Raw genomic sequence first — 20,075 nt, 5'->3', positions numbered from 1 at the left:
TGCCAAAGCTCATGATGGCCACCCACTGCTTTGACCTAAAAATCTATTAAGAGGGAGCGCAAGAGGAGGCACAGCAGGGCAATAGAGCAAGTCCGAGCGAAAAACAGGGTGCAGAACACAAACTGTGAGAATAACATTTAGGGCTTATTCCCATATCCCGTATTCCAAGGAAGCTACGGTCAGCGAAGCCCTGTAGTGAACTCTTTCCCTGCCCAACATCATGTATCATGGGAGCGGGGAAAGTGTTTGAATCTTCGCATGACTGTAATAACACAGCCGTGCAGCAAAGAGTCCACTACAGTTCTTCCCCATCTGTAACTTCCATGGAATATGGAACATGGGAATAAGCCTCTCCCTAAAGTGGTTGTACATGACCAGCCTTATATATAGCCTGAACTGTTTGACCCTAAATTTGGCCCACAGATACATTGGATGCCTGAGAAGGTTAGAGTGAAGGTCCCGTCCTTGCTAGATATACAGGAGGGGAGGGGGAAGAGCGTCCCATAGAAATGAATGGGAGAATCTCCACACTGCACACACAGGTATAATTAGCACTGCAGCTCCCCAGCAGTAATGGCAGTTGGAAGCCTTAGCAACCAATAGGATTACTACTTTCATTTTCACAGGGAGCTGGAATCTGATTGGTTGCTAGGGCCAGCTGCCTCACGATATCCACAGAAATGAATGGTAGACCCCCTACTCCAACTATACAGTACAGGTATACAGGACACTACAGGACCCCCAAAATGATACACTACAGGTATACAGGACCTCCACCAACTATATACTACAAGTATACAGGACCCCCCCCCCTACTATATACTACAGGTGCACAGGTCCAAGTGGTTGTACATGACCAGCTATATATATATATATATATATATATATATATATATATATATATATATATTGGTTGAAGATTCTTCAATTTCCTAGCCTGATCCAAGCAAAGGATATAACCAGTGGTCCAAAACACTAGTATATATCAGTACATTGACACGCCACCCACCAAGGTTTTCTTGAAGACAATAAGTAGTTTATAACATAAAACAGATAACGCATTTCAGGGCCAAATCTGTTTATTTATCAGGTCTATGAAAAGGAAGCACAACCGGACTCCCTTATACTTAATGGATTATTAGTGCGTATATATTTTATAAACAGCTATAAATTGTGTAGGAAAAAATAACGCCAGAAATAAAACTAAAGACAGAAATATAATGTAGAAATACATGTACAAAGTGGATAAAAGTTACATAACAGCAAAGTAATGTAATAGGATATAAGGAAGAAAGCAACCGAAGGTTCATCTCCTTAGTATACAGTTACTATGGATGTGGACTGGGACAATGTGGTACGGGCTCAGGAGCTGAACTCCCTCTACTTGTGGTTAATGAGGTGAGATGAGATGAGCGAGTAGTGAAATATTTGACTTTCGAGAATTCAAATAGAATAGGCCCCGAGATTCGACTATTCGAACGAATATTCAATCCCATTATAGTCTATGGGGAAAAAAATTCTTGGCACTTGGAAATCAAAATTTGACCACTTGGAGGTCACCAAGTCCCCCATGAAACCTCCCTAGACAATGCCAACACCTCCGGAAAGACACTGGGACATTAGGGGGAGCATGCCTGGGTGCACCCAACACCCCAAAATCGCAGTATAATGTCACTCTCCGCAGTTGCGAAGGAAAAATATTTGCAAACACTTTACGGCAATGTTCACACATTTCATTCGTATTTCTTGCGCAGCATTACATACATGATTCCAATGTGCGTCTGTAGAGGGTCATGTTATTCGTGCATATCACGCATCATGCTGTACGAACTTTACTGGAACAGTATGTATCACGTGCCTTTTACTGGGCTACTGGCACAATAGGTATCACTTGCCTTTTGTTGGGCAAATGGCACAATAGGTATCACGTGCCTTTTAGTGGGCAACTGGCACAATAGGTATCACTTGCTTTTAACTGGGCAACTGGCACAATAGGTATCACTTGCCTTTTACTGGGCAACTGGCACAATAAGTATCACATGCCTTTTACTGGGCAACTGGCACAATAGGTATCACTTGCCTTTTACTGGGCAACTGATACAATAGGTATCACTTGCTTTTAACTGGGCAACTGGCACAATAGGTATCACTTGCCTTTTACTGGGCAACTGGCACAATAGGTATCACTTGCCTTTTACTGGGCAACTGGCACAATAAGTATCACGTGCCTTTTACTGGGCAACTGGCACAATAGGTATCACATGCCTTTTACTGGGCAACTGGCACAATATGTAGAACGTTTACATGCCCTTAGTGGGCTAAACCAGGGACACTATAAGTCACTTGTAGACACAGGATACTGGAATTAATACAGCTGCTGCTGCTGATGCTGTTATATCATCTATGTCTTAGCACTGAGAAGTGCTTTGGATTCAGAGATGACTTTTTCGCTGGATCTTAGCCCTGAAAAGGACTTTTGGGTTCTGTAGTAAGCCTGCCTAACCAAAACACTACTAAAACCTATCTCCCCCTGCTCCAAGATCTCTCCCTGGCTAGGTTGAAAGCGCATCTGCGGTCGAGAGGCGAAGTCAATTAATAAATATTCGAGGTCATGTGGTTCAGCCATCCAATGAAATTCAAATACAAACTGAACTTTTTGTTCAAATCCAATCTTCTGGTTATTTTCTTTGGTTGTTAATGGCAGGGACTCTTGTTTTTGATAGGTGTCCTAGCTCATGTACTTACTGAGCAGAGAGGCTTCTGTATGGCTCGCAGCTCAAAGGACATTGAATGGGCTGGGTGCAGAGTTCCTGGATGCCCATACTTGACCATCTAATATTTCATAGAAGAAATGAACTTAAAAGGAAATCTGTTAGCTGGAATTCATGTTCCTTAGATATATCGGCCTTTGCTTCCAGAATTTCCACAGCCTGGAGTCTCTTACTTCTTACATTAACTTAGAACAAAATGTTCTGCCATAAAACCATGCCACATACAAAATGGGAATGCATCCAATTAGGCAAAGTCTTGGAACTACTAGCAATAGCTCTCCTTCACAGTCTGTAGTAATTTGTATAGCTTACAGAAGGAAACTGTACTGTACAACTCCTTTGGTGGTGCTCAACATTAGACGCAGTCTCTCACAGTCACAACATGTAGAAAAAATTGTGGCACTCACCAGGAAAAGTTGCAAATAAATACTAAAAACTTTATTCCATATCTGGTAACTGGGATGCGCTCCTTCTTATATAATATGGGCGGTCCTTCTTATATAATATGGGCGGTCCCTCTTATATAATATGGGCGGTCCCTTCTTCTTATGTAGTACGGGAGCCCATATTATAATCCGCCATTGATTCTCGTGAGCAGGTGGACCCCCAGCTATCAGCTTACTATCAGTTACGCCTGCCCTGTAAGGTGTCTCTTTGCCTTCTGTTTTATTATTTCCCCAGGGCTCCACTATGAGGCGCTGTGCGATAGGTCCTTTCTGTAGTATCTGAGTCTCTATCATCATCAGCTGCATTATTTATTCTACTGGGACTAAGAAACGTATTATTCACATCAGTCATCAATTAGATGGACAGAATTCTGGCTGAGAAAAGACCTATTGTGAGGCACGCCCAACAGTAACAATGGCCCAAAGCGGCACTAAGATGGTATCTGCCTCCACGGATATATCTTGCACGTCTTCTGCACTCGTTTTGACAGTAAGCCACGTTTGAGAAGCAAAATTTAGACTTTTGCCAGTTTTCTGTCACTGTCTTTTTTAAAAGTGGGTGGAGCTTATTGAGAGGGCTGGGGCTACATGTATGCTATTTTTTGCTATAGATGGATGGGGAGAGATAGATGTTCAGCTAAAAGCTGAGGCAAACATCAGTCTTAAAGGGGTCTTTACGTATTATTTAAATAAAACTATCCCCCCAAGACTTATAACTTACTAATACAGTGTTATCACCAACAGTATCGGCTTCAGTGTGGTTTTGCTTGAATTATCCACACTGTATTTGTGTAGTTCATTTATTTCCAGTGTGGTGTTGTCTCAGCAGTTCCCAGCTCCTCCCTCTCTCTGGAGACAACACATCATTATCTCAAGAGGTGTTGATAGATCTCTGGGCTCAAGCTCCACCTCCTGAGTGATGTCATCACCTCTGACCAGCCCACATCACCATCTCCCTGTTACTCACACAGATATGTATATATCTATATCATAAAAATTAAAGTCTGTCTGTCTGTCTGCCGTCTGTTCTCTATAGACTTCCAAACGCCTGAACTGTTTGACCCCAAATTTGATGCACAGATACATTGGGTGCCTGAGAAGGTTAGAGTGAAGGTTCCGTCCTTGCTAGATGTACAGGAGGGGAAAGAGCGTCCCATAGAAATTAATGGGAGAATCTCCACACTACACACACAGGTGATATAATTAGCACTGCAGCTCCCCAGCAGTAATGGCAGTTGGAAGCCCTAGCAACAAATAGGATTACTACTTTCATTTTCACAGGGAGCTGGAATCTGATTGGTTGCTAGGGCCAGCTGCCTCACGACATCCACAGAAATAAATAGTAGCCCCCCTACTCCAACTATACAGTACAGGTATACAGGACACTACAGGTACTAAAGGTGAACAGGACCCCCAAAACTATAAACTACAGGTATACAGGACCTTCACCAACTATATACTACAGGTACACATGATCCCTAAACTATACACTACAAGGATACAGGACCCCCAAACTATACATTACAGGTATACAGGTAAACTCTATACTACAGGTATACAGGACCCCAAACTATACACTACAGGTATACAGGACCCCAAAATTATACACTACAGGTATACAGGACCTCCACCAACTATATTCTACAGGTATATAGGACCCCAATTATACACTACAGGTATACAGGACCCCAAAACTATACACTTCAGGTATAGAGAACCTCCACCAACTCTATATTACAGGTATACAGCACCCCCAAAGTATACACTACAAGTATAAAGAACCTCCACCAACTATATACTACAGGTATACAGGACCCCCGAACTATACACTACAGGCATACAAGACCTCCACCAACTATACACTACAGGTAAACAAAACATAACAATCACTGAACTCTGTTGCGAGTCTCAAAACACAGGAATAGCCAGATATCCCTCTCTCCAGAGAAGGAAGCCCATTGCCAAGGGGTGCCTCCTAGTGGGGAGAACACCAAACCACCCGGATATGTAGTCCCTCAGGTCCTGACTCTGTTGCAAGCTTTGGGACCTAAATAGAGAAACAACAGGGTGGCCCCTGTAAGTCAAAGTCTACCTCTGTGGCGAGTATAACGACATAAGACAAGGGTTGCCAAGGCTAGGCATCCATCCACAGACTGCAGTTTTGGGGTATTTGCCCCTCGTCAGTGTGGAGGCCTAGCCTTGGTAACCATTGTCTTATGTCATAAGAGAAACAGATAGCTGATCTCAGGGAGACCAGCCAAACGACAACACTGCCGGCTGCTAGTGAAAGCGATGTGGATGGATGCCTAGCCTTGGTAACCCTTGTCTTCTTTCGTTATACTGCCATAGAGTTAGACTTTGACTTACAGGGGCCACCCTGGTGTTTCCCTATTTAGGTCCCAAACCTCGCAACAGAGTAAGAACCTGAGGGACTACGTATCAGGGTGGTTTGGTGTTCTCCACACTAGGCAATGGCAATGGGATTCCTTCTCTGGAAAGAGGGATATCTGGCTATTCCTGTATTTTGAGACTCGCAACTGAGGCTCCACGGACCCCTTCTTTGCATATACACTAGAGGTATACTGGACCTCCACTAACTATATACTACAGGTGTACAGGACCCCCAAACTATACAGTACAGGCAGGGCTGTATTAACATTTAGTTTTTTCTGTCCCCCTGCTCCCTGGTGCTGCCCCCCTGCAAGGTGCTGCCCTAGGCACCGGACCACGGGTGCCTAGTGGTAAATACGGCCCTGAGTACAGGTATGCAGAACCCCCTACACCAACTCTACAGGTATACAGGACCTCCCAAACAATACAGCGGTATAAGCCATATACTGAAGTGCACAGTGCTTGAGAGGTAAAATACACAGGGTCTCTTAACCCATAGCTGCACCAGGACGTTATTGAACGTCCTCGTGCCGCTATGGGAGTTCAGAGGGGGGTCGCGCGGCGACCACCCTCTGAACTGCCGCGATCCCGGGTGCCGCGTGTAGCCCGGGCTCGCGGCTATTAGCGGGCACGGTCCGATCGCCGTGCCCGCTAATTAAGTACTTAGAAGCAGCTGTCAAAGTTGACAGCTGCTTCTAAATACTTGCTTTTATTCATACCTGGTGGTCTAGTGGGGGGATCGCCCCCCTGCGGCGCGATTGCGGGGGGGCGATCCCTGCATCCATCCCGGGCCGGGGTCTGCTCCGTAATGGCGCTGATCCCGGCTCGGCATTCTATTGCTTTTGGCTGCAGCAGCCAAAAGTAATAGAACACCGATCTCATGGATTCATGCAGTATAACTATACTGCATGGATCTCTATGAGAGATCAGAGTACATATACTAGAAGTCCCCCAGGGGGAATAACCCTAACCAGAGGGGGAATAACCCTAACCCCAGGGGGGCTTCTAGTATATGTGTAAAGTAAAAGACAAATGTATTTTTAATAACACAAAACCCCCTCCCCTAATAAAAGTCTGAATCACCCCCCTTTCCCCATTTTATAAATAAAAATAAATTAATTAATTAATAAACAAACATGTTTGCTATCGCCGCGTACGTAATCGCCCAAACTATTAATTAATCACATTCCTGATCTCACACGGTAAACGGCGTCAGCGCAAAAAAATCCCAAAGTGCAAAATTGCGCAATTTCTGTCGCATCAAATCCAGAATAATTGTAATAAAAAGCGATCAAAAAGTCATATATGCGCAATCAAGGTACCGATAGAAAGATCATATCATGGCGCAAAAAATGACACCTCACACAGACCCATAGACCAAAGGATAAAAGCGCTATAAGCCTGGGAATGGAGCCATTTTAAGTGACGTATATTTGTTAACAACGGTTTGAATTTTTTACAGGCCATCAGATACAATATAAGTTATACATGTTACATATCGTTTTAATCGTAACAACTTGAGGAATATGCATAACAAGTCAGTTTTACCCCAGGGTGAATGGCGTAAAAACACATTTCTCCCAAATAAAAGAAATGCGTTTTTTTTTTCAATTTCACCACACTTTGAATTTTTTTCTGGTTTCCCGGCACATTTTAGGCAAAAATTACATCTGCCATAGCAAAGTACAATTAGTTGCGCAAAAAATAAGGGCTCACTTGGGTCTCTAGGTGGAAAAATGCAGGCGCTATGGCCTTATATACACGAGGAGGGAAAAACGAAAACGCAAAAATGAAAACTGGCTGTGTCCCCTAAGGGTTAATAGACAAGCAGCTGAAGGATAGTAAACAAGTCAGTCTGTAGGAAGAGTGCCTGGCCAGCTTCCAAAAATAGTATGGTGCAAAAGTGCAAAGTATACCTTGGGTCCGGTGACTGCGCGGTCCTCCTCCTTTCCCCAACGCACATTTAGCGTTAGCTTGATCACGGGGTGTGACTAAACACTCTGCCCCCCCCCCCCCCCCGGTTTTTATACCCTTAGATGCATCTCCTCCATCTTGGGACGCTTTCTTCATGCGCCCTGCGTCATCACTTGAGAAAGAAGCGAGAGCTTCGAAACGTCGCAGAACGCGATTGCTCCATCTGTTCCGTGAGTGTCCGGATGTCCTATGTGAACTGTGACTAGCCGGCTGGGCGATGGACATTTCTATATCATAAGACTGAGGTCTCTTATCATGTGCGATTATTTCTTTGATATATGGGTGAAGCATTTTGGTGCAATGTAACCTAAGCTCATTGAAGATAATAAATTTGCAAACAGTGGATTTGTGTGTGTATACTACTCATTCCCTGCATCATCACGCCACTGACGCGGCGCCACTCCGTCCGTCCGCCCTCCCTCCCCGGTGACGTGGTCTCCGGGGGCGGACCGGCAGACATCAAAGCGACACATTGCCATGGTGCGACGCACGCCGGGCGCACTGAGTTCAGCGTCCGATGTGGGGATGCATCTGTTAACCCTGACAATGCTAGAAGTGGTGCTGAGAGTCAGGAAGCTGGACATCACTGTAAGCCTAAAAATAACGAACTAGGGTGTCCCATGCAATAGAATGATTAAATATACAGGTAAGTATTGGACCGGATAGGACTATATTACAAACAAAATTAAAGTGACAGTGCATAACAAATGACACCTATGTGAACTATTAATAATGACATGGGAGTGAATGACAAATATAGAAAAATATATATGTATATGGCTATGTTCACACTACGTATCTTTCCGGCCGTAGTGCAAACCGCGAATATACGCACGTAGTTTAGAGGTTGATGCGTTAGCTTGAAAGTATACGATATACGGCCGCACAATGCACACTACGTATGAGCTTACGGCCGGATCGTATACAGCGCCGTGAAAAATGAACACGACCATTGTTTGAGGACGGAAATGTTATAACTCACGGCCGTGGATTTCCATGCGGTCCCGTACGAAGTACTTATTTCAGTCAAATTGAATGTGATTTTAAGATCCAAAAGGTTCTGTGTGTTTTATTGGGCTGGGCGAAGATTTCCAAGTAAATGACCTGTTTCAGATCGGTTCGTCCGCATGTTTGCAATCCGGCTGCATGTCTATTTTTCCCACGGCCGTAGTTTTAGCCGCCCATGTACGGCTGCGTACGAACTACGGACGGACTCATACGTAGTGTGAACATAGCCTATAAATGTATAGAAGAGTGCATATACAGTAATATGAATAATCATATGAAGTGACAAAAAACATACTGTAAAATATTAGGTATAGCCATGTACACATAAATAGATTTACAAATGTGCGATACTATAAAGCTGGAATAAAATAATCCACTTTGTGCCCATGTGATAAAATATATGTGCGTGTATATGACACATAAAGGTGATAAGCGTGAACTATAAAATAAATGACGTGTATCCAGGGCCGATTCTAGGTTTTCTGCTGCCTGAGGCGAGAATTGAAATGGCGCGCCCCCCCCCAAAAAAATTAACGAATAGTAGTTAAGAAATCTATGTAGCCAACTGCATAAACAGATATATACATACATAGATATATACTAGCAGCAATATACAGCACATATATACCAATAATGAATACATTGCACGGATAGATTCTTTTTATAGCGTTCACCGTGCTGAGAAGTAATGCTGTTTTTGTTTAGTTCAGATATTTCTATAGATATATATATATATATATAGTTTCTATAGTCTCAGGGTATGTTCACACTATGGAATACACTCAAAAATTTCAAGCGGAGACAGTGATGCAGACTCCACTTGAAGTTCCACCTGTCCCATTGACTCAATGATATTTTCCAGCTCAATCCAACGTCCACCCAAAGAATTGAGCTTGAGAATATCATTGAGTCAATGGGACATATGGAACTTCAAGTGGAGTCTGCCGCACTGTCTCCGCGTAAAATTTCCGAACGTATTTCATAGTGTGAACATACCCTCATAGTTATATATATGTTCTTGTATAGATTTATTTTATTTGAAAAATAGGCAAAAGTAGTGATTTGCATTTTTTGCAGTGGATTCTTTTAAATTTTTTACATCTTTTTACAGTACACTGCACTAATAATGTAAGTAGTGTATATACTAATCCTTATGGTATATATTACACTGCACTAATAATGTAAGTAGTGTATACTAATCCTTATGGTATATATTACACTGCACTAATAATGTAAGTAGTGTATACTAATCCTTATGGTATTACAGTACACTGCAGTAATAATGTAAGTAGTGTATACTAATCCTTATGGTATATATTACACTGCAGTAATAATGTAAGTAGTATATACTAATCCTTATGGTATATATTACAGTACACTGCAGTAATAATGTAAGTAGTGTATACTAATCCTTATGGTATATATTACACTGCACTAATAATGTAAGTAGTGTATACTAATCCTTATGGTATTACAGTACACTGCAGTAATAATGTAAGTAGTGTATACTAATCCTTAGGGTATATATTACAGTACACTGCAGTAATAATGTAAGTAGTGTATATACTAATCCCTATGGTATATATTACACTGCAGTAATAATGTAAGTAGTGTATATACTAATCCTTATGGTATTACAGTACACTGCAGTAATAATGTAAGTAGTGTATACTAATCCTTATGGTATATATTACACTGCAGTAATAATGTAAGTAGTGTATACTAATCCTTATGGTATATATTACAGTACACTGCAGTAATAATGTAAGTAGTGTATACTAATCCTTATGGTATTACAGTACACTGCAGTAATAATGTAAGTAGTGTATAGTAATTTTTATGGTATTATTACAGTGTGCGGCTATAACTATGGCATCTAGGGATTTTCTATTGCTTCCCCAGCAAGGTGACTATGTGTACAGGCTGTGGGGGCGCTAATAATACAACAGAATGCCAGTCACTGGGGACAGATAGCAGCGGGCAACCCTGGGCATAGACTGGGCTCAGCTACTGACATCCCTCCATACTTATACAGGGCACATGTGCTGTACATACATGGCAGATTAGATACACACACATACACACTCACATATAAATATATATATTTATATATACACACACACATATATACACACATACACACTCACATATAAATATATATATTTATATATACACACACACATATATACACACACACACATACACACTCACATATAAATATATATATTTATATACACACACACACACACACACATACACTCACCGGCCACTTTATTAGGTACACCATGCTAGTAACAGGTTGGACCCCCATTTGCCTTCAGAACTGCCTCAATTCTTGGTGGCATAGATACAACAAGGTGCTGGAAGCTTCCTCAGAGATTTTGGTCCATATTGACATGATGGCATCACACAGTTGCCGCAGATTTGTCGGCTGCACATCCATGATGCGAATCTCCCGTTCCACCACATCCCAAAGATGCTCTATTGGATTGAGATCTGGTGACTGTGGAGGCCATTGGAGTACAGTGAACTCATTGTCATGTTCAAGAAACCAGTCTGAGATGATTCTAGATTTATGACATGGCGCATTATCCTGCTGAAAGTAGCCATCAGATGTTGGGTCCATTGTGGTCATAAAGGGATGGACATGGTCAGCAACAATACTCAGGTAGGCTGTGGCGTTGCAACGATGCTCAATTGGTACCAAGGGGCCCAAAGAGTGCCAAGAAAATATTCCCCGCACCATGACACCACCACCACCAGCCTGAACCGTTGATACAAGGCAGGATGGATCAATGCTTTCATGTTGTTGACGCCATATTCTGACCCTACCATCCGAATGTCGCAGCAGAAATCGAGACTCATCAGACCAGGCAACGTTTTTCCAATCTTCTACTGTCCAATTTCGATGAGCTTGTGCAAATTGTAGCCCCAGTTCCCTGTTCTTAGCTGAGCGGAGTGACACCCGGTGTGGTCTTCTGCTGCTGTAGCCCATCTGCCTCAAAGTTCGACGTACTGTGCGTTCAGAGATGCTCTTCTGCCTACCTTGGTTGTAACGGTTGGCTATTTGAGTCACTGTTGCCTTTCTATCAGCTCAAACCAGTCTGCCCATTCTCCTCTGACCTCTGGCATCAACAAGGCATTTCCGCCCACAGAACTGCCGCTCACTGGATGGTTTTTCTTTTTCGGACCATTCTCTGTAAACCCTAGAGATGATTGTGCGTGAAAATCCCAGTAGATCAGCAGTTTCTGAAATACTCAGACCAGCCCTTCTGGCACCAACAACCATGCCATGTTCAAAGGCCCTCAAATCACCTTTCTTCCCCATACTGATGCTCGGTTTGAACTGCAGGAGATTGTCTTGACCATGTCTACATGCCTAAATGCACTGAGTTGCCGCCATGTGATTGGCTGATTAGAAATTAAGTGGTAACGTGCAGTTGGACAGGTGTACCTAATAAAGTGGCCGGTGAGTGTATATACACACACACACACACACACATACACACTCACATATAAATATATATATTTATACACACACACAAATATATTCTCACATACACACACACACACACATATATACTGTATACACACACACACACACACACATATACTGTATACACACACACACACACACACACACACACACACATATACTGTATACACACACACTAACCTCCTGTGTCTGTCTCCTCCAGCAGATGTCACATCCCAGGCCAGCAGTGGAGGGCTCAGGAGATCAGGCTGTATGGGAGGGGACAGGGCACACACAGCTTCCAGTCAGCTCTACTGTGGTGTTGGGCCTCCCTCCCCTTCTCTCTGCTCCGACAGAGACAGCCAGCCAGCTAGGAGACAGCCGCCCCCAGTGACAAGGCTGTCCATCACTGAGCTATGGAGAGGGGGCCTGAGGAGGAGGCAGAGGTGCCTGGTGATGTGCCTGCAGACCGGGTGAAAGTGAGGGATTGTGCCGCCCCCTAGTGGAGTAAAGAATCTGCCGCCTGAGGCAGAAAGCTCAGTCTGCCTAATGGCAGAAACAGCCCTGCGTGTATCAACAAAACTCCACTGCTCTGGATCACATTGGTGCGCCATCTTAAAGTGTCTAGGTATTGGTTTTAATGTTGTCACATCTTCCTCTTCTCGGGCTCTTATTATATCACGGACGTGTTCTATCACACAAACTTTCAATTGTCGCGAGGTTAGGCCCACATAAATCAAGTAGAAGGGGCATTTGGCATAATAAATCACTCCTTCCGACTTACATGTGATGTGTTGAGTAATTTTAAGGTTCTTCTGACCATTACTAGAAACGAAATCCTCCGTTCTCTCCCCATTTGCACACGCAACACACATGCCAAATGGTGAGCACCCCCATTTGGGTCCCTTGGAGCCAAACACATTCCCTACTGATACTCCTCTGTGGTAACTGTGGACCCATTCATCTCTTAAGTTCTTAGCTCACTGGTACGTGATTGACAGATGGTCCCCAATCCATTTTTTGAGTATGGGATCTGATTGTCGGATTGGCCAGAATTTTTCCAGAATAGACTTCATTTGACACCATTGGGAATTAAAGGGGGTAATGAATCTCACCAAATTTTGCTGGTCAATTGTTCTTTTTCTCGGAACCAACAGTTCTTTTCTTTGCACAGATTTCGCTCGATCCAGACCCTTTTTAACACTTCTTCTACTGTATCCTCTTTCATAGAATCTTCGTGATAGATCATCAGCCTGTTGATAAAAAGAGGTATCATCAGAACAAAGCCTTTGTGCCTGCAGGAACTGGCCCACCGGGATCCCACGCTTCACACGCAAGCCGCCCCCATAGCCATCCCCTGGAGCTGTAGGTAGAGGGACTCCTTAAAGGGGTACTCCGTCCCTTGGGTATTTTTCAGTTATGGCCGGGGATGGGGTGGTTATGGACAGTGGAGGTCACTTACCTACCCTGTTGCAGCGCCAGGTCCCGGATCGCGCCGCCTGGTACACCCATCCCGCAGCCGCTTCCTGGTGTGAGCTGCCGCATGAGACGTGACGTCTCAAGGCAGCTCAGCCATTCTGCGGCCAGAGCGGAGTCCCGCCTCGGCCACTGAATGGCTGCGCTGCCTTGAGACATCTAGCATTGCCAGGGTGAGTCACACCATGGCAACGCGTCGCTTTGATGTCTGCCGGTCCGCCACCCGGAGACCATATCACCGGGGTGGGCGGACGGACGGGCGGAGCGGCGCTGCTTCAGTGGCGTGATGACGCAGGGCGCATGAAGGAAGCGCCACAAGATGGAGGAGATGCATCTAAGGGTATAAAAACCGGGGGGGGCAGAGTGTTTAGTCACACCCCGTGATCAAGCTAACGCTAAACGTGCATTGGGGGAGGAGGAGGACCGCGCAGTCACCGGACCCAAGGTATACTTTGCACTTTTGCACCTTACTATTTTTGGAAGCTGGCCAGGCACTCTTCCTACAGACTGACTTGTTTACTATCCTTCAGCTGCTTGTCTATTAAGAGACCCTGTGTATTTTACCTCTCAAGCAGTGGGGACTTCAGTATATGGCTTATACCGCTGCTATACCATGGAGTATATAGGATATTGTATCCTGCAGCACTGTGCACTTTACTAATGTTCTCTTTTTGCTGCTATACTAACTAAATTATGCTTCCCTAATTTTCTAATCATGTTCCGGTGATCTCTGTGGCCCTCCTATGTCATCTGTGCAAATTGTGATTACAACAATTGTGATTTTTTAAGATATGTGTTTTTACGTTTGTTATATGATTTCTTAATAAAGTTTCAATTGTTTATTATTACTTTGGTGTGAGCTATCTACTGTTGTAGGAAGTCAATGTTATATTTAACCAGACTCTATATAACACTGCCAATGTTGCATATAACCAGGCTCTGTATATAACACTGCTAATGTTGCATATAACCAGGCTCTGTATATAACACTGCCAATGTTGTATATAACCAGGCTCTGTATATAACACTGCCAATGTTGTATATAACCAGGCTCTGTATATAACACTGCCAATGTTGTATATAACCAGGCTCTGTATATATAACACTGCCAATGTTGTATATAACCAGGCTCTGTATACAGTGTGATCACATGACATCTCAGTTTGGCTATTAGGTATTTAGGATTAGTTTTCAGTTTATTTCAAATGTGCATAAGTTACAATTTACATAAACAGCGCAGAACTGTCAGGTATATAGGGGTATATAGGCAATTTCCCCTTAAACAAAAAAACAACGGTATAGATTGGCCTCCTGGGCGACCTTGGAACAAATCTAATTAACACACTGACACTTTATACCCGGGTAGTGCCGGGTACATTTTCTAATATATATATATATATATATATATATATATATATATATATATATATATATATATTTATTGGGATTTAGGGAAGAATAAAGTCAGTTTACAGCACGCTGCCTTATGATGAATAATGCCACAAAGGAGCAGACAGTTAATGAAGACAGCAGAGTTGTGCAATAATCTGCTGTGAAATAAGATGATCTGCAATTGCTCTAGGTGAGGAAATGGCAGGAGTGCTGTGGGAGGGGAGGAGGCAGGAGTGCTGTGGGAGGGGAGGAGGCAGGGTGGGAGTACTGTGAGGAATAGCTTTGGGAAAGCAATGCATTCTGGGAATTGCAGTACTGAGCAACAGCTCAACCAGGAAACACAAGAGAAGGATGCCCCCTTAACCCCTTAAAGACCGGACCAATTTCCATTTTTGCGCTTTCGTTTTTTCCTCCTTGTACGTAAAAGGCCATAGCACTTGCATTTTTCCACCTAGAAACCCACATGAGTCCTTATTTTTTGCGCCACTAATTGTACTTTGCAATGAAATGCTGAATTTTTGCATAAAGTACACTGCAAAACCAGAAAAAAATTCAATGTGTGGTGAAATTGAAAAAAAACAAAACATTTTTTTTAATTTGGGGAGATTTTGTATTTACGCCATTCGCCCTAAGGGAAATACTGACATGTTATATATGTTCCTCAAGTCGTAACGATTACAACGATATATAGCATGTATAACTTTTATTGTATCTGATGTCCTGTAAAAAATTCAAACCATTGTTAACAAATATACGTTCCATAAAATCGCTCCATTCCCAGGCTTATAGCGCTTTTATCCTTTGGTCTATGGGGCTGTGTGAGGTGTCAGTTTTTGCGCCATGATGTGTTCTTTCTATCGGTACCTTGATTGCAACTTTTGCACTTTGCACTTACGCCGTTTACCGTGCGAGATCAGGAATGAAATAAATTAATAATTTGGGCCATTACGCACGCGGCGATAACAAACATGTTTATTTATTTTATTTATTAAATGGGAAAAGGGGGGTGATTCTAATTTTATTAGGGGAGGGGATTATTTATTAATAATAAAACATTTTTTTATACACATATTAGAAGTCACCCTGGGGTTAGGGTCATTTGCCCCCTGGGGTTAGGGTTATTTCCCCCCTCTCAATCTCTTATTGAGATCTATGCTGTATAGATATAGTATAGTTATACTGCATAGATCAATGAGATGGGCACTCTATTGCTATTGGCTGCTGTAGCCGAAAGCAATAGAATGCTGAGCCGGGATCAGCGGAAACGGCGATCAGACGCGGTCCAGGGCTGCATATAGCACCGGGATTGTGGCGGCTCAGAGCCCGTGGTCGTTAAGGGGTTAAAAGGGCTATCCAGCAAAACAACTGATTTCAGAAAGTTGTTTAGATTCGCAATTTACTTCTATTTAAAAATCTCAAGTCTTTCCATACTTATCAGCTGCTGGATGTCCTGCAGGAAGTGGTGTATTCTCTCCAGTCTGACACAGTGCTCTCTGCTGCCACCTCTGTCCATGTCAGGAACTGTCCAGAGCAGGAGACATTTTCTATGGGGATTTGCTGCTGCTCTGGACAGTTCCTGACATGGACAGAGGTGGCAGCAGAGAGCACTATGTCAGACTGGAGAGAATACACCACTTCCTGCAGGACATCCAGCTGCTGATAAGTACTGGAAGACTGGAGATTTTTATATAAAAGTGAATTTCAAATCTATATAACTTTCTGAAACCTGTTGATTTGAAAGAAAAAGATTTTCGCTGGAGTACCCCTTTAAGCCTTCTTCTATTCCCAGGTGCTGAAGAGAAAGACTCTGCAAAAGATGTACCTCCTTATAGATTCATGTTAAACCTGCCGTCCCTCTGATGTTCCTCCTGGAAATGTATAAATAAAATGCCAGCTGATAACTTTTACTTTATACCAGGAGGAACAGCAGAGGAATGGTGCAACTCATAGTCCTAGAAAGATGTCCTGGTCATATTATTTCCTTTAAGATCCAAGTATCCAGTAGATTTTATGACTGGCCGTACCCATTATAGTGGGTCTGTCCTTCTGTCCTGCTGACATGTCTCCAGCATGTAGTAGGGACTGTGCATTTCCTATGGTCCCACCCTATGGATCAGACCAGTGCCACCCACACAGCAGGACCCATCCAGGATCTGCAGCGTCCGCTCACAGGCACCATGGGCTCCTCTCTGCTGCTCCTCTGTGTTATTTCAGCCATAACATCAACAAGTAAGTGACCCCCCCCACCCCCCAATTCTGTCTGTCTCAATGTGGGGGGATTCGTGTTACATGGTGATTGTTCTTGAGTCTTCATTACCTGAACAAAGGACTTCTGGCAAACAACCACTAAAGCCTTATGGGGGGGAGCACCGGAGGCTTGTTTAACTCTACATATTCCAGATATAACAACCAGACCCTCTAGTTAGCCAGACTTGTAGATCTATAGAGTCCAGGTAACGACCATTAAGAAATTTGGACCTATTTTTATCGTTGATCGTTCGCACTTAGTATGCATGGAATAAGACGCAGCGTGATCATTCACAGTAGTGACGAACGCAATAGCGACGACAAAACAACCGCAAGATCATGATCGTTGATCATTGAAAAATCGATTCATGTAATAGTGCCCTTAGAGTGGATACAATATAACACATGTATCACCTGGGTATCTAAGCCACACGTGTATCATCTGGTTATCTCAGCCACACATGTGTCACCTTGTTATCTCAGCCACACGTGTATCACCTGGTTATCTCAGCCACTTGTGTATCACCTGAGTATCTCAGCCACACGTGTCTATGTATCAGTCGCACAAGCTCTGTCCTACAGTTTTTACGAGCACTTTACATTGAGTTGTATTCAGTACAAGGTAATAAAGTACATTGCAGATTGTGTAAGAAACACTAAAGAGCTACAGAACTGGCGCTGTGGAAAGTGAAGGGTTAATGGGGGAATTCTGGTAATGAGGTCAGATATAAATACATACACATTACATACATTGAATCCATATCCTTCCTCCCCTCTTCCTTCCCTCCCCTCTTTCCCTCCCTGCCTACCATCCTCCCACTATCCCTTCCTTCCTTTCTCCCTCTCTCCTTCCTTACCTCCTTTCCTTCCTCCCTTTATTCCCTTCCGCCTTTCCTTTCCTTCCTTCTTCTCTCCCTTCCTCTTTCCTTCCTCCTTCCACCCAGCCACCCTCCCTTCATCCCCTCCCTCCCTCCTTCCTTTCAACCTCCCTCCCTTCCCTCTTCCCTCCTTTCTTGATTACCTCCTTCCAATCCATCCTCGCTTCTTCCTTCCTTCCTTGCTCCTTTCCCTCTTCCTTTCCTCCTTTTCCCGCTCCCTCCCTTTCTTTCCTTTCCTTCCTCCATTTCTTCCTCCCTTCCTTCCTTCGTCCCTTCCTTCCTTCCTTTCCTCCCTTCCTTCCTTCCTTCTTTCCTCCCTTGCTTCCCTCCCTTCCTTCTTCCCTCCCTTCCTACCTTCCTCCCTCTTTTCCTTCCTTCCTCCCTTCCTTCCTCTTTCCTCCCTCCCTTCCTTCCTCCCTCCCTTCCTTCCTTCCTCCCTTCGTTCTTTCCCTCTTTCCTTCCCTCTTTCCTTCCTCCCTTCCTTCTTTCTTTCCTTCCTTCCTCCCTCCCTTCCTTCCTCCCTCTTTCCTCCCTTCCTTCCTTCCTTCCCTCTTTCCTTCCTACCTTCCTCCCTCTTTTCCTTCCTTCCTTCCTCCCTCTTTCCTCCCTTCCTTCCTTCCTTCCTCCCTCTTTCCTCCCTTCCTTCCTTCCCTCTTTCCTTCCCACCTTCCTCCCTCTTTTCCTTCCTCCCTTCCTTCCTTCCTGTAATTTATTTTTTTCTTTCTTGCCTGTGGAAATGTCTCTGATCTGTGGATCACATTACATCCTGTAATACAGGACCCCCGGGGGTCCTCACCTATCATTGTACCTATCCAATGTACAGCAGTGCAGACAATGCTTGGGGTCATCCATCTTTACAGCCTTTGCTTCTTTTGCTCTTGTGTGTCCACAACAAAGAAAGATCTTTCCACCTAATCCTGACTGATCAATCTGCTGGTGATTTGTGTGTACAGCTCCTATTTATATCTGCATGTCTCCATGGTAACAGACTACAAACAAAGTCTCAGTAGTCTGATGAGTTCCTTGTCTCTTGCACATTTTGCGCATTTCATGACATGACAGAGAATTGTCCAGACTCATACACGGGAAATAAACCATCACATATCTCAAGGTACCTATTCATTAGCTAAAAGGAGATGTATACACAGTATGTGACTACTAGCACTATATACAGTGTGTGGCCACTATGACTAGTATATACACTGTGACTAGTATATACAGTGTGTGACCACTATGACTAGTATTTACAGTGTGTCACCACTATGACTAGTATATACAGTATGTGACCACTATGACTAGTATATACAGTGTGTGACCACTATGACTAGTATATACAGTATGTGACCACTATGACTAGTATACAGTGTGTGACCACTATGACTAGTATATACAGTATGTGACCACTATGACTAGTATACAGTATGTGACCACTATGACTAGTATATACAGTATGTGACCGCTATGACTAGTATATACAGTATGTGACCGCTATGACTAGTATGTACAGTGTGTGACCGCTATGACTAGTATATACAGTATGTGACCACTATGACTAGTATATACAGTGTGTGACCACTATGACTAGTATATACAGTGTGTGACCACTATGACTAGTATATGCAGTGTGTGACCACTATGACTAGTATATACAGTGTGTGACCACTATGACTAGTATATACAGTGTGTGACCACTATGACTAGTATATACAGTGTGTGACCACTATGACTAGTATATGCAGTGTGTGACCACTATGACTAGTATATACAGTATGTGACCACTATGACTAGTATATACAGTGTGTGACTACTAGCAGCTTCTCCCTATAGACAGTAATGGTGAGGGCAGTGTATGTAGTTAGACCGTTCCCTGTCTCTGCCCCTCAGTGTAATGTGCAGCTGGTTTCCCTTATGGGAGCCGGTGATCCTCGCTGTACCCTGAGGCCCCTTCACATAAGCTGCTGCTGCTGCTGAGCACTGACTGACCCCCTTCTTGTTTCGTTCCCCCGATCTGCTCCTC

General features: G+C 43.6%; 1 protein-coding gene across 1 annotated transcript in view; it reads left to right on the top strand.

Annotated features, from left to right (window-relative positions):
- The first annotated feature begins 17,082 nt into the window (after positions 1-17,082).
- The window catches only part of LOC138769755 (urokinase plasminogen activator surface receptor-like), a 31,341-nt gene continuing 28,348 nt past the window's right edge, over positions 17,083-20,075 (top strand). Inside the window, exon 1 of the mRNA XM_069948400.1 lies at positions 17,083-17,162. Within this exon, the coding sequence (XP_069804501.1) occupies positions 17,111-17,162 (52 nt within the window). The 5' untranslated portion in view covers positions 17,083-17,110. The remainder of the gene's footprint in view (positions 17,163-20,075) is intronic.

Source organism: Dendropsophus ebraccatus, chromosome 12 (genome assembly GCF_027789765.1).
Source record: "Dendropsophus ebraccatus isolate aDenEbr1 chromosome 12, aDenEbr1.pat, whole genome shotgun sequence".
In the NCBI taxonomy this organism is placed as follows: Eukaryota; Metazoa; Chordata; class Amphibia; order Anura; family Hylidae; genus Dendropsophus; species Dendropsophus ebraccatus.
The sequence above is the reverse complement of the archived record's forward strand: the minus strand, read 5'-3'. Positions and strand labels throughout refer to the sequence as shown.